This window comes from Sander lucioperca, chromosome 11, assembly GCF_008315115.2.
Source record: "Sander lucioperca isolate FBNREF2018 chromosome 11, SLUC_FBN_1.2, whole genome shotgun sequence".
Taxonomy (NCBI): Eukaryota; Metazoa; Chordata; class Actinopteri; order Perciformes; family Percidae; genus Sander; species Sander lucioperca.
The window spans coordinates 20,424,455-20,442,986 of NC_050183.1; the positions used below are offsets into that span (position 1 = coordinate 20,424,455).

General features: G+C 40.4%; 1 protein-coding gene across 7 annotated transcripts in view; it reads right to left on the minus strand.

The window, feature by feature from the left end:
- LOC116039125 (discs large homolog 1-like protein) overlaps window positions 1-16,102 on the minus strand; it is a 119,485-nt gene extending 103,383 nt beyond the window's left edge. For 3 of the 7 annotated variants that reach the window (XM_036007333.1, XM_036007332.1, XM_036007331.1), the window contains exons 1-4: window positions 15,691-16,092; window positions 14,291-14,461; window positions 10,590-11,439; window positions 10,016-10,112 (exon numbers count right to left, since the gene is read on the minus strand). In XM_036007333.1, coding sequence (XP_035863226.1) covers window positions 10,016-10,112; window positions 10,590-11,439; window positions 14,291-14,461; window positions 15,691-15,709 — 1,137 coding nt within the window. In that variant the 5' untranslated portion in view covers window positions 15,710-16,092. Of the gene's footprint in view, window positions 1-4,382; window positions 4,887-10,015; window positions 10,113-10,589; window positions 11,440-14,290; window positions 14,462-15,690 lie in introns of those variants that run through there. The other 4 variants (XR_004898821.1, XM_031283921.2, XM_036007335.1 and 1 more) reach the window with 4 other exon arrangements.
- Between the last annotated feature and the right edge of the window lie 2,430 nt (window positions 16,103-18,532).

The following is an 18,532-nucleotide window of genomic DNA, read 5'->3' on the forward strand; positions in this document are numbered from 1 at the left end:
AAAGGGCAGAGGAAGTCAAACAAGTCAAATTGCACTCTTCACCCGAGGCTCTTGATGGTGATGGCTGGGCCATCTGGACTATCACACACACACAGAAACACAGACCCAAACACACACAGAGTGGTCTCTCTGTGGTCGTCTCTGTTTTCTCACCTCGACTAGAAAACAAACAACACAGCATGAGAGAGAAGAAGACAGAGAGAGGAAAACGTAGTGCAAGAATGCAGAGGGTGAAGCGAGGGAAACTAGCAAACAGAGGGTGATTTCAAGGTCACCGATGGGTAATCGGCAGGGAAAAAGATTGTTAAAATGGCGGAAGACACGCTGGTGCTATACAGAGGTTTTCAAAGGACTTTCATAATTTTACTGATGAAGAAATCAATCCACAACCCAAGACGATGCCCCAAGTTACATTTAAAGCTGGTTCATAGTAATGAGAAATTATTTTCCAACAGATACAAGATGCACAGATACAAGCCTGGAGGAGCCAATTAAGTCTAGAAGCTGATGCAGGTAGACAAGTCATATAAATAATGCAATAACATCAAAGGTTATTCGGAGCACAGCAGGAACTTATCTTCAAAAAACTTCTTATGCATAAACTTACACATGTAAAACTTTGTGTGTGTTCTGTGTAATGCATCAATGATGAATGAATAATTAATGCATTAAGTATGTTGCAAAGCTTCGAATCTCTCTGTACACCACATTTGTAGAAAGTGTTCTTTATTTAGACATGAGTTTCATGGAGGGGACACATTAAGATTGTTAGCAATATCTCTTGGGTTGCTGATAGTTCTTAAAATCTCTTTGGATGTAATGTTATTTATCTGATTGGTTATACATTTAAAATGCCTCTGAGTTAACTTAATCCGGGAAAATCTCAAACTAGTAATCCATAAGAATCCTGTCAAGTGAAGTCAGGAGTAAATTCAAGAGCTCTAATAAAATGGTTCAAGTGATGCCGGACAATAGAAAAATGGGATTATTATTATAAAAATGTTCTTGATTCGCACACTAACTTTTCTGACATGTCTTGTTTTAGGATTTTATATTGAAACAAACTCTAATTGGATTGTTCCAGAATAAATCAGGGAGTTATTTTTATGTTTTCAAAGAGTCAGCTTTGGGTCAAGTGCCAGTGGTCTAAAAGTCTTGGCTTTGCTAGCTGTCCTCCTGAGACCAGCTATATGAGTTCCTCTGTGTTTGGCAAGGAACAGATGGAGATGTACACACACACACACACACACACACACACACACATACATTCATACATCTGGGATAGCCACAGGCATTCTGGCTCATATGGCTCATAAAACATAATGTGAGGTTAAAGATAGAATCTAACGTCACATTTTCAATATCACACATCAAAATACAGAAAGACAGAAAGAATAAAGAAAGAAAGGCATGAATAAGATAGAAATGGGAGAGAGAGAGCGAGAGAGAGAGAGAGAGAGAGAGCAAGAGAGAGAGAGAGAGAGAGAGAGAGAGAGAGAGAGAGAGAGGATGCTACCTCATGAGCCTAGCAGGCATGCACTACATGTTAACATTAGTAGGTCAGCCAGCACAGAAATAACTATGCTGTGTGTATTTGTGTGTGGTAACCTCATACACTCTACTACTGGCCAATCATGGCAGATACTCCATTCTACACATTAACCAATCAAAGAAGACGCCATACATCAACACTTCAAATATGGTCACGTGATCAGCTTTTCCCAGTGTGTTTAGTTTCCACATGAGTGAATTTTACTGTATATATATATATATATATATATATATATATATATAGCCTCCTCCCTTTTTAAAATGCTATGTGAGGACATGCTGACTCCTGCTTAAAACCTCGCAGCTACAAATATTAATATTTTTTATTTATTAATATTTTCTGTGCAGCAGAAAAAGCAGAGGCGTATCCCATTAATGGACTCAATTTATTGAATATTTTATAGTAATCAATTCTAAAGGGACAAATAGCAAAAGTGTCAGAGCGTCAAGTCTTGGCAGAAAAATGATTTGAGCATCCACCCAACATGTTGGTGTGTTTGTCATACGTACATACAGTGCCACTATGTGGTAAAACACAGACACAGCAGTACCTGGACAATAATCTCTAAATATTTATTTTATATCAATCATATCTGATATAAACTTAGATTTTTTGTTTTAAAGTTCTTTGTTGACACGGAGAAAGAAATGTAAGGGCATGTCGGGGCTTATAGCATCTTATTAAGTTCTTCCAGAAGTTCTATATGAGCTGTTTTGACATAAATCTGCATACGAATACTGTTTAAACACAGCAGTAGTACATTGCACTGTCTCTCTGGATCTGGATGTAGACGTAGAATGGCTTTCAACATACATTTAATGTATATTTAATATTAATAACTGAACCATTTTTTCTTAAAAACATGAGCGTAGGGTTATAGCCATATAATGTGAAATATTTGTATTGATAAAAACACACTGAATGTGAATACAATGTACCAGCAATGAGTTGAGGTCAAAAAGTATCTTTAAGGAAACACCTTCTCTACTGTCAAACTCAACAAATCATAATTTACACCGCAACTGTTGCATTTATACTACTGGTGTGGTGGTGGTGTGTGTGTGTGTGTGTGTGTAGCTCCTCAGAGGTTAGTCATCTGCTTAATGGGATTGACTACTCTGGCTGTTCTCAGGCATGACCTGGTCTGAACTATTTAATATTAGCTTGCTAGACTGTTAGCTGAGGTGACTAAACAAGAAAAGGTCACACAGCTAACACATTTCTGTTCCTGTGCATGGAATGCAATCTGCTAACAGCAGTTGTAGAAAAATAAAATAAGAAAAGGAGAAATTAACTCTTAACTTAAATGAAAGCCTTCATCACAAACTGCTACTACTACTACTACTACTACTACTACTACTACTACTACTACTACTACTGCTCTCGTTCATAAGGCTATCAGCCCTACCAGAGAGTGAGTATCGTGCTTGTAGCCTTTTTCAAATGATTTCAGGTGAATTATTTATCAGAGACAAGCGCTGGTCAGTCCTTGCCTCCAGAGTTGACCCTGGTAACCAGCCTAGTTGGGCTGATTGTGGCTGAGATCTGGGACCTGATAGCCAAATGTTAGCTGGCTTTTGCCCATGCATGGATTTCGGAGTTGGCTTAGTTTCAGGGATGTAGACTTGGAAGGATTTAGGCTGAGAAACGGCTCTATTTAGCAGCACTCTAGCTAGCTTTGGGTCAGTTTAAGTGACTGAAAAGCATTAGACATCATAGTTCCATTCAGTTATTGCACCAACCATTGATATTGGATTGTGTGATTAAAACCATTTTAAACTTAGGGAAATAATGAGCAAGGAGAATACAAAAGAAGCTGGCTTTGTCACTTACTACAGCAGGGTACCTTTTCATTGAAAGGACCCAGGAAGCCACAAAAAATGCTTGCATTTTTATAATCAGTTTATGATAAGTTGTTGGTAAGTTGACTTACTCTCTTATTATAGTTATGTTGTCTCCAGGCCTGCATCAAAGTAATGAATTTAACAACTCCTCACAACTCACTATGATGACCCGCTTCCCACCCCACCTTCAAGGGTCAGGGTCATAAACAAGCTGATACAACTTGGGTTTTATCTGGCTCTCTTATGCTCCTTTGTTTAACATTAGGACATGTTTTCCATCGTGGTCAATGTCGAGGTGAATGAGTAAAGTTAGTGTTTTTTAGTGGACTTTTATTTATTCAGTGGACTTAAGTGTTCAACAGTTGTTAGCCTGCAAAGTTCAGAAGAGAAATAGTTAGAAGTAGCATTAGCAGGCAGCCAGACCCTGGACTAATTCCTCTTAATTACTCAGTTCCTCTTGGCTGCCAGCATCCCTGATCCTTAGCACTTAAAGTTCTGTGGAAACATGAATCAGGGATCACAGTTGTTCAGAAGGATGTGAGACACATCTTGTTCCAAAATAATTTGGGAGGCGCCTATAACACTGATATATGTGATGCCAACCTGTACTTCACCTACAGGTTGATAATGGCTTAACACCATAAAAGAGAATTAGAAAGAAAATACAGATTTGTTTGTTTTTTCCAAAGGATGCCTCGTATATAGATACTATGTAAACTTAAGTTTGATTTAAAACAGGCTTTCAAACCTAAACTGTGCATGAAAAAACACAGAGCCAACAAAATTCACCAAACTGTAATGGGTTTTACATACACCACACATTGATAAGTTGATAAGTCTGCTGGTCATTTATTACGGACATTGATTTGGCCTCAGTTACCCTACTCTCTACCATATTTACAAGACTCGGGCCATTTTTCTAAATGAAACACACAGCAAGCAAGTCAGAGAATAAATTGTAAATAAAGTAAGTGAAGATACATTACATTGATTGAGGATGACGAGTTGTGATGGTCCATCTTCACACTGGCCCAGTAGGTGTCAGCCCTACTACATGAAGGGCTATCCAAACACCTACAGACTTAGTTTAATTGTTCACAATAGGTGTGGATCTTTCAACCTTTTGCTGAGGGTCTCATGTAGTGAGCTAACCTGTGATAGCAGCCCTACAGTGCATTGCTGTGTTAGTCCCACTGCAGATGCATAGCTTTGGGCTCAATAGTCCTACAGTTGCTTGGGAAGTTCTCTCCCTTCTCTCCTCTCCTCTCCCTTTATGCCTTCTCTGTTGATTAATCTCTCAGCCGTGACCCCTCCTCACGGTTACATCACAGTGCCAGCTGGACGGTTGCACAGATGAATGGATCGGTGGAATGATGTAGCAAATCCAGTAAAATAACCCAGACAAGCTAGTTATACGAGGAACTCATGCATTCACTCACAGACTTGATCTTTCCTCTTCCTTCAGTCTTTGTGTGTGTCCATTTCATTTTTTCCTCTCTCTTTTCTCTTCTTTGTCCCACCTAAATTAGCTCCACCTCTGTAAAGTCTATTAGCAGCCTAAGGTAAGCCTCTTAGGAGACACTTGTTCTCTTGGAGCACGGAAAGCCAGTGGCACTCAGTAAGGCCAAACAACAATCACACAATGACAAAAGCAGGGTGGGATTTAAGATGGGATATATCAGAGAGGAAAAGAGGATTGAAAGATAGAGAAGAGAATACTGATAGAAAGTCAAATCAACATACTGTATGTTTGACAACAATCTCCTCAAGCATATACTACTACTACATATATGTTTAGTGGATTTTTTAAATAACCAAATGCATCTCCGATCAACCCAGTGTATAGTGCTCTTTTTGTATGCATTTTCGTTTTGTTTACCCAGAATGCATACTAAAAGAGTCAAAGAGGGTCAAAAAGGGAGATGGGAGGAACAAATGAATCAAGCAGGATGCGAGAGAGTGTAGTGAAACAACCTCCAGCTGTAATCTAGCAGTCTTTCTCTCAGGAAACACCCTCTTGTTTTTTAATCCATTATCTTAATGAGATAAACGAGATTAACAGGATGAATGTGAGATGTAATCCCTGCCGTCTGGTTTTATATCTGACAACACACTGCAGACTTATTTGTAGTTTGTGTGTGTGTGTGTGTGTGTGTGTGTGTGTGTGTGTGTGTGTGTGTGTGTGTGTGTGTGTGTGTGTGTGTGTTTTTTCATCAGAACCCTTAAGACTTAAAATACCCTGCAGCTTCTTTTTTAAGCTTATCATTGTATTGTTATCATGCTCCAAACAGCTAATAAGCAACTCATGAACTGGCTCCAAGACAGCATTGCTTACTAAGTCAGGGGCCAAAGTGTTTGTCCTCCAAGCAGACAATGTGGTATAAACACTTACAGTAAATAGAGTCCATGAATAAGCACAATCAAGACTGAGTCGATAATGAGATTGAATCTGAATCAAGACCCAGCACACACACTATTAGTTCCTTTAGTTGGTTTAGTTGTTGCTTCAAACAAAGCACCTGAACCCCATGCCATGTCAGAATTGTGGGGGCTGCATCCAACAATTTCCATAACTTTTCGAAACCAACAATCCGACAAGAACGCCCGATTCATGCAGCCACTGGCCAGGTGTGCGAAGGTGACAAAGTATGCAGGATTTGGACTTTTTCTCTCAAAGGTCGGAAGACACGTCGTACAAACTAGTTCAAGTTGTAGCTCTAAGCATACCCTGGCCTTTACACCTAGTCATATTTGTAGTTCTGTTGTAATGAAAGCATAATAAGTAAAATTCTCAATCCCTCCATTGTCTAGTCTCACTCTTCCTGTGCAGGGTCAGGGGGGTGTGGGGAGGGGGGTTCTCACACTGGTTCTGCTGCTTTTAAATGGGCCATGCATTTCTGAGCATGGACATATGTGCATAATGCTTAATTTTGCCATCCTTTTTTTAGCCAAGTGTTCTCTCCGGCCTTGATACAATCCAGCCAGCCAATCAACCAACCAGCGAATCAGTCAGTTATCTGCACAGACAGCCAACCAGTCAGATAGCTAGTCTTTTGAAGTGTGTGTCCCATCAACCCAGTTTCCTGTCTCTCTGGGTGTCACATGTTGTCACAACCAACAGCTGAGCAACAGCTCAGCATTCCCATTAGAGTCACTTCACTAAAGCACAGTACGTATAGGATATCACCTTATAACCTGTTCATTCACAAAGTGCAGCACACCATCTGTGCAATAAGCACCCTGTCTACCAATTTGATGTGGCTAATTGTTCGCAGGTGCACTTAGTTTCCCATCATTTACTAAGCCTGTAGTTTAACGTGAAACACTTTATTTGCATGTCCTAAGTTAAATCCTCTCCAAAGGTTTGTAGGTCTCAATCTCACTTTTAATAAAACATCACGCTATCTTGATGTTTATAATCAGATCACGTGAGGGCATCTGGCAGCTTAGCACACAATTCACACACAATTTCAACATAAAAATGAAAATATAGACTGTAATGTATAATTTAATGCCATCATGAGGGATCATAATAATTTAGTCATTTAGAAAATTTGATCTGAGGCTGTATGTCCACACTCTCACACCCTGTTTACTCTTTTGTCTGCCATTCTCCTCTGCTCTACTCTAATCTGCTCTCTTCCTGTGCCTCACCTTTGTAGTAAGGATGCAGATGCAGTCCATCCTCACCAGCCCGACTGGCAAACCTTCACCGAAACATCTTCCCGCTGCAACTTCCACCACTCAGCCGCTTGTGGCTTTTGTTGACATCCTTCTGCCGTCTGTCCGTCTCTGTCTCCTCTTTCTCACCCTCTTCTTTCATACCTCAAGCACTCTCTCCTCCTTTTCTCATGTCCTCTCCACCTGCCCTTCCATCGGAGCAGCCAGAGAGGACTTCTTCGCTAAAATAGAGGCCGACTCGGAAACATGGCAGCTGTCCTGGTGCACTTCCGCCCACCCTTTTGTTTTCCAGCTGCTGTCTTTGTTCTATGGCAGCAGGTAGCCACATTTTGACCTCAAAGAGTGCATGGCTCCAAAATATATATCCACACACGTGCAGAAAACACTCAACACACACAAAACAGCAAATACACAGAGACAAGCACAGAAATGCATAAATATGGATGCACAGGCAAACACTCACACAGACAGACGTGTATACACAGGCATAAGCACACACACAAATACTTATGCTACACACACACACACACACCACTCACTGTTTTATCAGGTCAGTCTCTGACAGGAGTGGGGGGGTTAGACTGAGTGAAAAGTAACAGCCGTATAGCAATGGATGCTCTACTTTCAACTTTGGGTATCGGCGTAGTCAAAGCTCCATATGCACCCTGAAGCTTCACACAAAGATGATTCCACTCACTCAGGATACTGGGGTCTTTCGAGATACACAACATCACTACAATTGATGTTACTGTACTATAAATACTATACAGTATAAGACAAGCTGAGCAGAGAGACATAGGAAATGTCCAAATGTCAAAAAACACACACATACACACATTTTTACATTTCTTTCTGTTCCTGTCCTACTCTTCTTTCCAGCTCCACCCTCGTCTGGCCCTGCACTCATTGTTGGTTGTCTCATGATGCTCACTGCTGCCAAGTGCCAACAGAGAGTTGTCTGCACTGGGTTGTGCTAACAAACATTATTATTGGTTCTCAATTCATTCTACAGTACAGCCATTTAAAACTAGTAATATCATTCATTAAACAGTCCAGTAACAGATAATGAGCAATGCAAAGAAATGTGTTTCATTAATTGTGAAGATCTGTGCCGATATCAATACCGATGTTCAAAAGTAACAATTTAGCTGATACAGATGTCTTTTGTTGTGGTTGTTCATTTGTAGGTGTTATTATGTATTCCCTCTTTAGTGCCAGGGAAACAAAAAAAAATTAATTAAGTGTTTTAAAGTCTTAAGCCGTTCATTACACTATCTTTGAATGAGCATACATTCAATCATACAAACAACCTTATAACCTTCTTTCACATGAAAGATTTTTTTAATGAAAAAATAACTGCTTTATTTAAAATGCCTTTTTAACCTTTAATCACAGCATTTAGCCAGCACAAAATTGATGCAACGTAACAGATTATCAGCGGCAACTGCAATCTGTGAATGTCATCTTATATGCCGATAGGGCGATTGTAGTCAACAAGGCGAATATCAGCTGATACCGATGTTCGGCCGATAAATTGGTGCATCACAGTCTTATTTCATTTCAACTTTGGCCACATAACCAAATAAAATTCACTTGTTTGTGTGATAACTGGCATAGGGTCAAAAGAAAAGAAAACTAAATTAACCACCCCAAGTTTCTAATTATAAATGAATAAGGAACACCTGAGCAGCACATGAATGTACCACCAAACCCCAATGCAATACAAGCAGTATTTAGCTGGGAGGACATGTTGCCTGATGCACATACTGCAGAACTATATTGAAACCAGCTTTTGAGTATAAATCAAATTTAGTCAATATAAGCCCAATATCCCAACATGTGGACTATCAGCAGCAGAACAAAGCAACAATGTGTACTGTGTAAGCCTGTGTTCAAACAGCCCAAAGATCACAAAACCATTTCAGCAAGATCAACAAGACAAAACCTGTTGCATGAGCCCACCTCTGAGCTCTTTCTGCTGACTCTTTACTTTTTTTTTTTTTACTGAACTGAATTGATTCCTGTTGTCATATTATGTAATGCAATTTAAGCCAGTGTTCAAACAGCCAGCCTCCATAAACGATCTGTCCATCTAATTCTGCTCTCTGCAGCCACCAGCAGCCTTTGGTTCAAGAGGAGACACGTTGACGCTAGTAAAAACATGTTTGCCCTCTAGCACAACTATTTCCATTTAGGAGAAGTGATATTTTATACATGAAGCAACACACCCAGTCATAGGTCCATGAAATTGCATCTTCTATGACTATGATTCTTCTATATTAATCCATAAATGACAAGGCAGTGTTTAACCACAGCAGGGGGCAAAAATAAAACCTGGTGTAATAGTGAAATAAAAACCTTTGAAGCTTAAACAAAATGCCATTATCAAGAACACCTAGTCAGTGATGGTAAGGAAGATTAAAAAAGATTTATCCAACCCTAGTTCGGACAAAAAGACAATGATGACAGCATATATCTTCTTCCAAGCAATGTTTTGCCGATATTGCAGCATGACAGGGTATCACAATAAATGTATATACTAGCTGACAGATCCCAGCTAAATAAAACCTGAATCTGAAAAATTTGAATATGGTGAGGCTATAAGGACCATGAAAACTACTAGGAAATCTCTGCCACCTGACCATTTAAACATATGCAATGGGAGAATGATACAGTACATCACCAAACATGGCAAGGGCTCCTGGGTACAAGGAGAACATGTATGCTATATTTTCACTTAAAAATAGTTTCTCTTAGACTCAGGAGAGAAATATAACCTCACTTCTTTGCCAGAAGCATGCACCTCAAGGTTGCCACCCAACAATTAACATCACTTATCGACTTTGGATAGAAGGCACTACGTATTATACTCTGCTATTAACTGTGGAGAGATTTCCTGTAGGTTTCCTGAGGCACAAAACAACTAGAGATGTCTTACCTTGTTGGGGGTCAGCGGGCTTGTAGCTGGCCTGGGGCTGGCTGGACCATGGCTAGGGCTAGTGGAAGTGACTTTTGCTGGCCCGGGGCTGGTTGGACTAGGGACAGAGACCAAGGAAAGAGGTTGTCTGGAGGTGAACTCTAAAAACTGCTGTCTAAACCATCAGGGATTGAGTACAAAAATTTTGAAATGAGTTTTGTGTTTTAATTTTTGTGGAAAATAATAGAACGAATAATAAGTTAACATGAACAGTACAACAGCTGACCAAATAAAGAAGGGACCACCTGTGGTACCTTGAACTTCACCAATGGGAAATTAATGAAACAGCAATCATAGTTCTTAGCATACTGTTTTTTCCACATTATCTTATTATCACTATCAAAGTTTCAATAATCAGGATTGTGACAGTGTCAGCATACTGTTCGATCAAATTGTGTCCTACTTTGTTTTTGGTTTTGCCACATATTTGGTGTTAATTGCTCATTGCTGTAGTATTTAGCACAGCATTGCTGTGAACAGTTGTAACATCTATTGTACCCTAAAAACAATTAAAATATATGGATGTTGGACATACCTCAGATGTTTAGCCAAGGGCCCCGGAGGACCTGTGGGGCTGCGGCTGCTGAAGGTGAATTTTCTCTGGTTGGGGATAGTTGGACTTGTGCTGGGAGTGCCTATGCCTGGGTCCTTGCTGGTCGCAAGAGCTGTAGAGACTACAACAGCATCTGGGACTCTGTTTAGACCTGGGCTGGTGATAGGAGTGGTGCTGGTGGTGGTAGGTTTGTCTGGAGTGGTTGGAACCACAAAGCCTTGGATGCTGCTGGAGACGAGGGCTGAGACAGTCACCAGGTTGAGGTCTGGAGAGACAGAATCGTTTTGTGGATTGTTGGAGGTGATGGAGATTTCTGAAGAAACATTAGAGTTGGTAGAGGTAAGACGTGGCTTTGTTCCATTCAGGGATGCTCCAGGAGATGTTTTTATGGAACCAGTGGGGGTTTCTACACTATTCACAGTGACTCCGGGGGATGTGGCAGCAGAGGGAGAGGAGGGCATAGGAGTCTCTGATGCCAATGATTTGGAGGCTCCAGGATTAACAGGAGGGGGGGGAGCGCGGTACTTCATCTTGGCTGGCTGTGACTGTGGTGTAATGGACTCTGTTGCAGGGGAAGATGGCTTTGTTGTGGGTGTCCCGGATGGGAGTGGAGCAGCATGGGACTTGACTGACTTGCGTTTGGGGGTCAGGGGTTTTGACTGGGACCCCCCTCCAGAAGCCTGGGGGCTGAGGGGACCAGAGGAGGGCTGTGGCTGGGCTGATAGCTCTGTTGGTAGGTTACAGGAGGCAGGGAGTTTCCATGGACCATCTGTCTGGTCCACAGAACACTTGCTGTCTGCAAGGATGGTCAACTCATAGCATTCCTGAATATCTGGAAGGAGAAGAGCAGAGATTAGAGCCATGATGAATGACTGAAGGTTTTAATGGATTAGTAAATGAGGTAATAATGGCACATTGAAGGGATGGATGAATGAACATATAACTGTATAAATGAAAGACTAACTGATTACAAAAACGAGGAAGTAATGTTTTCTTCAAAGGAGCAGTAGAGGTGAAGCATTGATTAGTTGATCAGCAGAAAATTAGGGAACAATTATTTGATAATCACTTAATCTTTCCATACATTACAAATGTCACTTTGGGATCTGGGAAACTGTGATGGACATTTCTTAGTATTTTTAGACACTATCGACTGAGCAACTGATCGATAAAGCGGTAAATGGAAAAAAAGAATTGGCAGATTTATATATGATGAAAATAATCATTGATTGCAGGCCTTTAAAGCAGTTCTAAATACATTAGAACCCCTTAACCACTACTATATATTGTACATGGCACTCAGAATCAAGCAAAGTGAAGCTGATGCAAAAAAATCTCAATTATTTTACTTCTGCTACGTGCATTGGTAGAGAAACCAAAGGAGACCTCTAGTGGCAGCACAGTGGTACTGCTACCATGGTTATATAGAACAGTAGCTCCTGAAGTATTTAGGGTTCAGCAGTTAAAAGAGGAATTGTTCATTATACTGTCATTTCCCTTATAGAAATAAACACACACTGACAGAATGTATCAGAGTGACTGTTAACGATTTGAGGACTTTCCTTTCCCCTCTCCACATACAGAACTGACAGGCGATGACAGGCAGATGGTTGTGAGCTCAGGCTGCTACGGTAATGAGTTACTGTAGCAGCCTGAGCTCACAACAGTTTGATGGTCATAAAAGGGATGATAAACAGGAAGAAAAACAGAGGTACAGTATGTGGGAAGAGGACAGGGAAAATACAAACAGTTGGAAGAGGATGTGTAAAGAGAAAAGGAGAAGAGTGAAGTGTACACAGGGAATTTAACAGTACAATACATACAACTGAACATAAAACAGACATCAAGGATAGAAGTTACAAAGTACAGTAACACAGTCACATCCATGGATGTAGAGTATATTTAAACACATTACAGGATAGATGAAGTAAAATATCTTTAACACAAAAGAAGACAAGGATCAATAATAACAAAAGAAAAAAAGAGACAGCGCTGGTTCAAGATACAGCTTGATCAAAGTTCAAAGTCACAAACAGGAACTCAGCCTCATGTTTAGTGAACAGCAAACACACAGAACAGAGATAGGAGTGTTACTTTAAGAACGGTGGTGTGGGCGTGGCACAAAGCAGGAAGGACCAGGGACTGAGAACCAGTTTGTTGAACCACATGTGCCCAGTGTTTTCCTTCTAATAAGCATTAGTTCACCAAAAGCAGAATTAACCAGTTAGACACTGGCTGTTAACTCTTCAGTCTTGGGAGGAATTTATACTTGTTACACATTCTTTAAATGTATGCAGACTTTCTACAAAGGGCCCTGTGTTTTCTGCGACGGGCCACATCACGCCTACATGTTTGTGTTCTCATCTCTATTTTCTGGTGAACAGTCATGTGATGGCATAACATCTTGTAGACACTGCGGAAACTAGTTCTACCACAGTGCTCAGCTCCTTTTCTTACGATCAGTCCTAGCCTTCTGTCTGCTTGCCTACAAGCCGACTGTCTCATAACCAGATCTGTTTATCTTCATTTGGACAAAAACACACTTACAACATAAGTGCATCTGTCTTCAAGCCATGGGTGATTTTAGACCCTTTTTAGGGGGGCTCAAGCCCCCCTAATTTCATCTCAGCCCCCCTAAAATTATAATAATAAAAAACTTTTTTGTAGTGACAGAGGACAAACAATTACCATTGACAGAAACATAGTTTTGGCCAATCGGAGGTGGTTGTGCCAGACTCCCGCCTTTGGCTGAGTCTCTATCTAATCTGTCAGAGGGAGAGCAGGAGTGCGGTTGTGAAGTTTAACGTTTGTAGTCACCAGAGAAGAAGTTGAGAATTTCATGGCGCAGATTAGAACCCAAATTGAAACGTAAGCAACTAAAATTGCTGAATGTTAGAACATTGTGTCAAATCGGTCATTATAACTGTGACTCATAAAGAGTCAGGTTTAGTTCCATCATAGTGTTAATAGTGTCAAAAAACGTTAGCTGACGTTGGGTTTAACACTGACAAAGCACTGTATCCGTGTCACATTCTCATTAGGGGCTGAGCCCCCCTAAAGGTCTGATCCTATAGAATCGCCCGGCTTCAAGCCTTCATATACAGTCCCAAACACATAGTCTCCTTCCTGACTGACACACTGCACTGCTCCGTCAATGTCAAAGACATACAACTGAACCTGGCTTCCACGTACAGTAGCGACACTGAGTTCATACTTTGATTACATCAAATACAGATACATTCTACTAATCAAGAAAAGGTAGAAAATAGTGAAAACAGCCCATGACAGCTTAAATGTGGGTGAGTTTTGTGATTTGTGGACGTACAGTAACCTTTTAATCTATACGCTAATTTAAATACCTTGATCTCTGGTAATGGAATGTAAAATGTGGTCAAGCGCAGGAAAATGTGCATCAATTCATGCAGACAAAATAAAATACATAAATGCATGTAATAATGAGCAGAAAATTTTTTAAATAAAAGCTTAATTTAAAGGGGGGCAATCCTTAATCTGCATTCACACTGCCAGCCACAGAATCAACAAGTCACCTTTTATCTCCTACAGATGTCAAATCCAAGCATCGGCAGATAAAAGCTAACCAAGGCTTCAAAAAAACAAAACAACATAAAAGGTATCACAGAGGAACTGGGTAAGTACATGAACAACCAAACAGATATCCTTACCCAGCAGAGCACTAAAGAGCTGACTTTGGAAGACATTGATGACTCTGTCCAGAGACTGCTGCAGCTGAGAATCTTCCTCTATATGGCCCTGTTTGGTCTGGTTCTGGTTCTGCTGTCTCTGGTCAAGCTTGGCCCGATACTGCTGGAGAAGCTCCAGGGCTCGCTTAGCATCTAAACACAAAATATACAGGTAAATAACAAAAAGCCTTTTTCTAATAACTAATCACAGGAAATGTGATTAGTGACTAATTCTCCAGGCACTCTTAAGTAGAGCAAGGAGATTAATGTACATTAAAAGCCTCTACTTAATTGAGGATTACTATGGTTAAAATCGCTGGCTGGTTCGGGCCACACAGGGTCTTGCTGGGTGAAGTTAATAAAAGACAACACCTGGCTCCATATAGTGAGTGTGGTCACAGGTGTGCCAGAAGAATGTTTTCTTTCCCTTTCTGTCTCAACTACTGCCAGTATTCAGAGTTTGACATCAATGTTGAATTGCAAATTTGACAGCAACTAAAATTGTAAAGTAGCCTATAAAAGGTGTGTATTTGCTTTAAAAAAGATGGATCACAGTGCATGTTTTACCAAATCCTGGCGCAATATCACTACAATAAAACTGAAAACTGGAGTTTAGAATGTGGTAAACAGTGGTAAATTCAGCCTATTTATGGCGCACATAGTTGCCTATCAGCATTAATAAATAGGTTTTATTATGGCTTTACTGTATGTAAGTCTGATGCAGAAGGACATGTGGGGAATACAGTTGATGGTGTGAAAGAAGGCTGCAGACTACATTCCAGGTTCCATGGCACTCTGCTGAACAGCTGATTAAACCGGAAGCACTGACAGCATCAACACAGCTACATTCCTAAATGCCGCTTTCTTTGAATGCCCAACGGAATTCAAAATAATTCCTATTTAACGAATGATTGTTTACGTATAAAGCAGAACATGTTTTCAGATATTAATCAGCACACACGCTTTGATACGGCATGTACATTTGGCAGAGTCAAAACATCTTGAACTGAATTCCCTCTTTCCATGCGCTGTGCATCAACGATCAGCTTGTAAACTACTAAAAGCAAATAAAAAATGAATATAAAATACCGCTTGGTAGAGTTATTTGTGTGCCGAATTTACCACAATGTCTGAATAATTAGTTAAAGCTCATAAATGATGATCTAGACGTTGTATGCGTTCAACAATAAACGATTTAGTGTTACATTGCGGGTGTTTTAGAGAAGTTTCGGGCGAAGAAGAGCGCTTTGCAACGACATTAAAGCAACATTTTAGAGTGGTTAAACTGTTTTTTTTCGATATCGTTTCTTTAGCAAATTAAAAAATGTGGGGGAATGTACTACAGAGATATAAATAAAGACAAAAAAAATCATTGTATGTACCTTTCTGTCGCACAGGCATGGTGACACGCTCCGTCCTCTGTCGCTGTGACAGGGTATCTGTTTTCACAGATGTGTGCGTCTGTCCCGGTACAGCCTGCCTCCAAACCGGGACACCAAACTGACAGCACAACTGTCTACTCACCAACCTGTCTTTTTCTCAAAAGAAAAACTTTAAAAAGTGTGTGTAAGCCCGAGAAACCCGTCACAGCGGCGGGAAAAAAAAGAAAGAAACGTTGATATCAAACGTTGACAGTCACCGCGTGGACTTAGTACCCGGAGCTTGTTTTCTCTCTTTCCTTCTCTTTCACTTCAACTCTCACTCTCTGTCCCGCTTTTGTAAAACTAGTCTTTCATTTCTTCATTCAGGTGACTTGACTCCAGCTCCAAACGCTGTCGGACCGGTTCTTAGGCGGAACACAAACACACCTAGAAGTCCCTAAAAGACACACACACACACACACACACACACACACACACACACACACACACACACACACACACGCACACACACACACACACGCACGCACGCACACACACACACACACACACACACACACACACCTCAAAACACCATTAACGCAGGTATAACAGGCTCGTTTTGTCATCGAGGATGTTGTGTATTGTCATGTTAAACAGAGATATCGTGTCGAGTGGATAAAAACCTTGTTTATTCCAGGGCAAATACTGGATCTACGTAATCCACTCAACTCTGGGTATAGATTTAGGGTTACAAACACTGATTAGTCTAGCTCCCAGAGGTAGATCTATAACCCCTCCCCTGCTCCTACTGTTTGAGGCTGCCACTAACAGATAGGCCTATTGCCATAGGCTTACATTTGTTGACTAAATTGGATGTTAGTGTACGGATTTGAAACAAAAAGTCTGGTCAGATATTATAGCAAAAATGTACTTTGCGCTGTAAGATGCTTGCACACGAAAACACTACCACGATCCAAAAAAGCAAGGTGCATTATAGGGAGCCAATTGAAATGTCGGTTGTAATCCCATCAGCTGCCCGGGCAAGTCCATCCCTGTGTGAGTTTGGTGGTATTGTCATGGTAAAGAGTTTTATTGTGTTGAGTAGATTAAAGCTTCTCTTTCCCAGGCTTGTCCCTATCTCATGTCAACTACCAGGGCCTAGTTTACCCAAAACAACGCCTCAAAGGAGTAACGTTATACATTCACTAATTAGCTTTTATACAAAGTGAAAAGAAAACCAAAAGTCCCAAAGTGCTTGTCAGACAATCTTGGTTTTCAAGATCAAGTCAGTGTCTTTAGCATCTAAAGCATTAAAGATTGGGAATAGTTTAATATTCATATTTTATCAATTTATGTAAAATAGTTACTGTCAATGCTGCTGCATTCCCACTTTAAAACCATGGGGAGCAGCTCCCAGCACAAGAGCTAACACAAGCGAACAGTAAGCTAACTCTATCTCCTCAAACTAGAAACTAAGTGAGTGACTGATACAGAATGTCAAACTTTTATAGGAAGCCAAAGCGACAGTTGGTGGAGTGATTAATATGCCACTTAATGTCACTTAAAATAAATATATTACTGTCAGTTAATTGTAAAATTCTCTATATTTACCACCAAACCTGGTTGATGCAGGACACACGTTAGTCATGCATGTTGGACACAATATACTGTAATATGCTGTATTCTGACAGTGGAGAGACTGAAGGGACATGTCATCTGCATACACACTCAGAACACATACATATGGGCAGCAGCTGAATGCAGGTCATGGACTCGATCTCTGGTATTGTTATTGATCAGGTCAAGAGCTTATTGACAGCTTTGGTGGGTGCACAAAAAACCCTCGCACACACAAACAGTCACACACACTGATGCCAGCATACATTATGCATCAGCGTGGGGAGAAATGAATGCATGGTTGTGAAAGTGGGTTGGTCAGTCAGCACACAGAAGTATCATTTTGTACAACATCCGTTCGTAAAAGACTAAAGAGTAAAAAGGAAAGGGAACAAAAGGACTTCATTCTGCTTTCATCAATATGTGTGTGTGTGTGTGTGTGTGTGTGTGTGTGTGTGTGTGTGTGTGTGTGTGTGTGTGTGTGTGTGTGTTCTATTACCCTCTATTGTTAATTGTCAGCCTGTACCACAGTAAGCAGAGTTGTTCTACAGAGGGCACTGATGTGAGGAGAACAGTGGGGAATGGTACAAGACAGTCACAGGGAAGAAAGTTTAGCCAATGATACCTTATAATCCAGTCACGCATCTTATTATACAGTATATCACAATATAGTGGTAAGCAATTATGCAGTCAGTGAGCGGCAATGGTACAGTAGAAGTATTCAGATCCTTTATGTGAGTATAAGTAGCAATACCACAGTGTAATATTCCATTACAAGTACAAGTCCTGCATGCAAGTAAAAGTACAGAAGTACCATCAGCAAAATGTACCTGAAGTAAAAGTACTTATTCTGCAGGGGGGGGGAATTCTTACTGCATATGAGTTTTATAGGACTACTTTTATTATTGGATAATTATTTCTGATGCATTAATGTAACAACATTTTAATGTAGCTGCGGAGATAACTTTGACTACTTTATAGATCGCTTAGTCTAATCAATAACAATGCATCATATTTCATTGATGCTATATGTCATATAAATGTAGTGCAGTAAAAAGTACAATATTTTTCCTTTAAAATATATGGAGTAGAAGTATAACATAGCGTAATTGGCCATAAAATAGGCTATTATATAAATCAAGGCTGGCTAAAACGTCCAGTTAGTTGAGAGCAGTAATCATGCCAACTAAGATTTCGATATTAAAATTATAAGGTTCATGTGCTGGTTTAATGTCCAGTGTGCAAA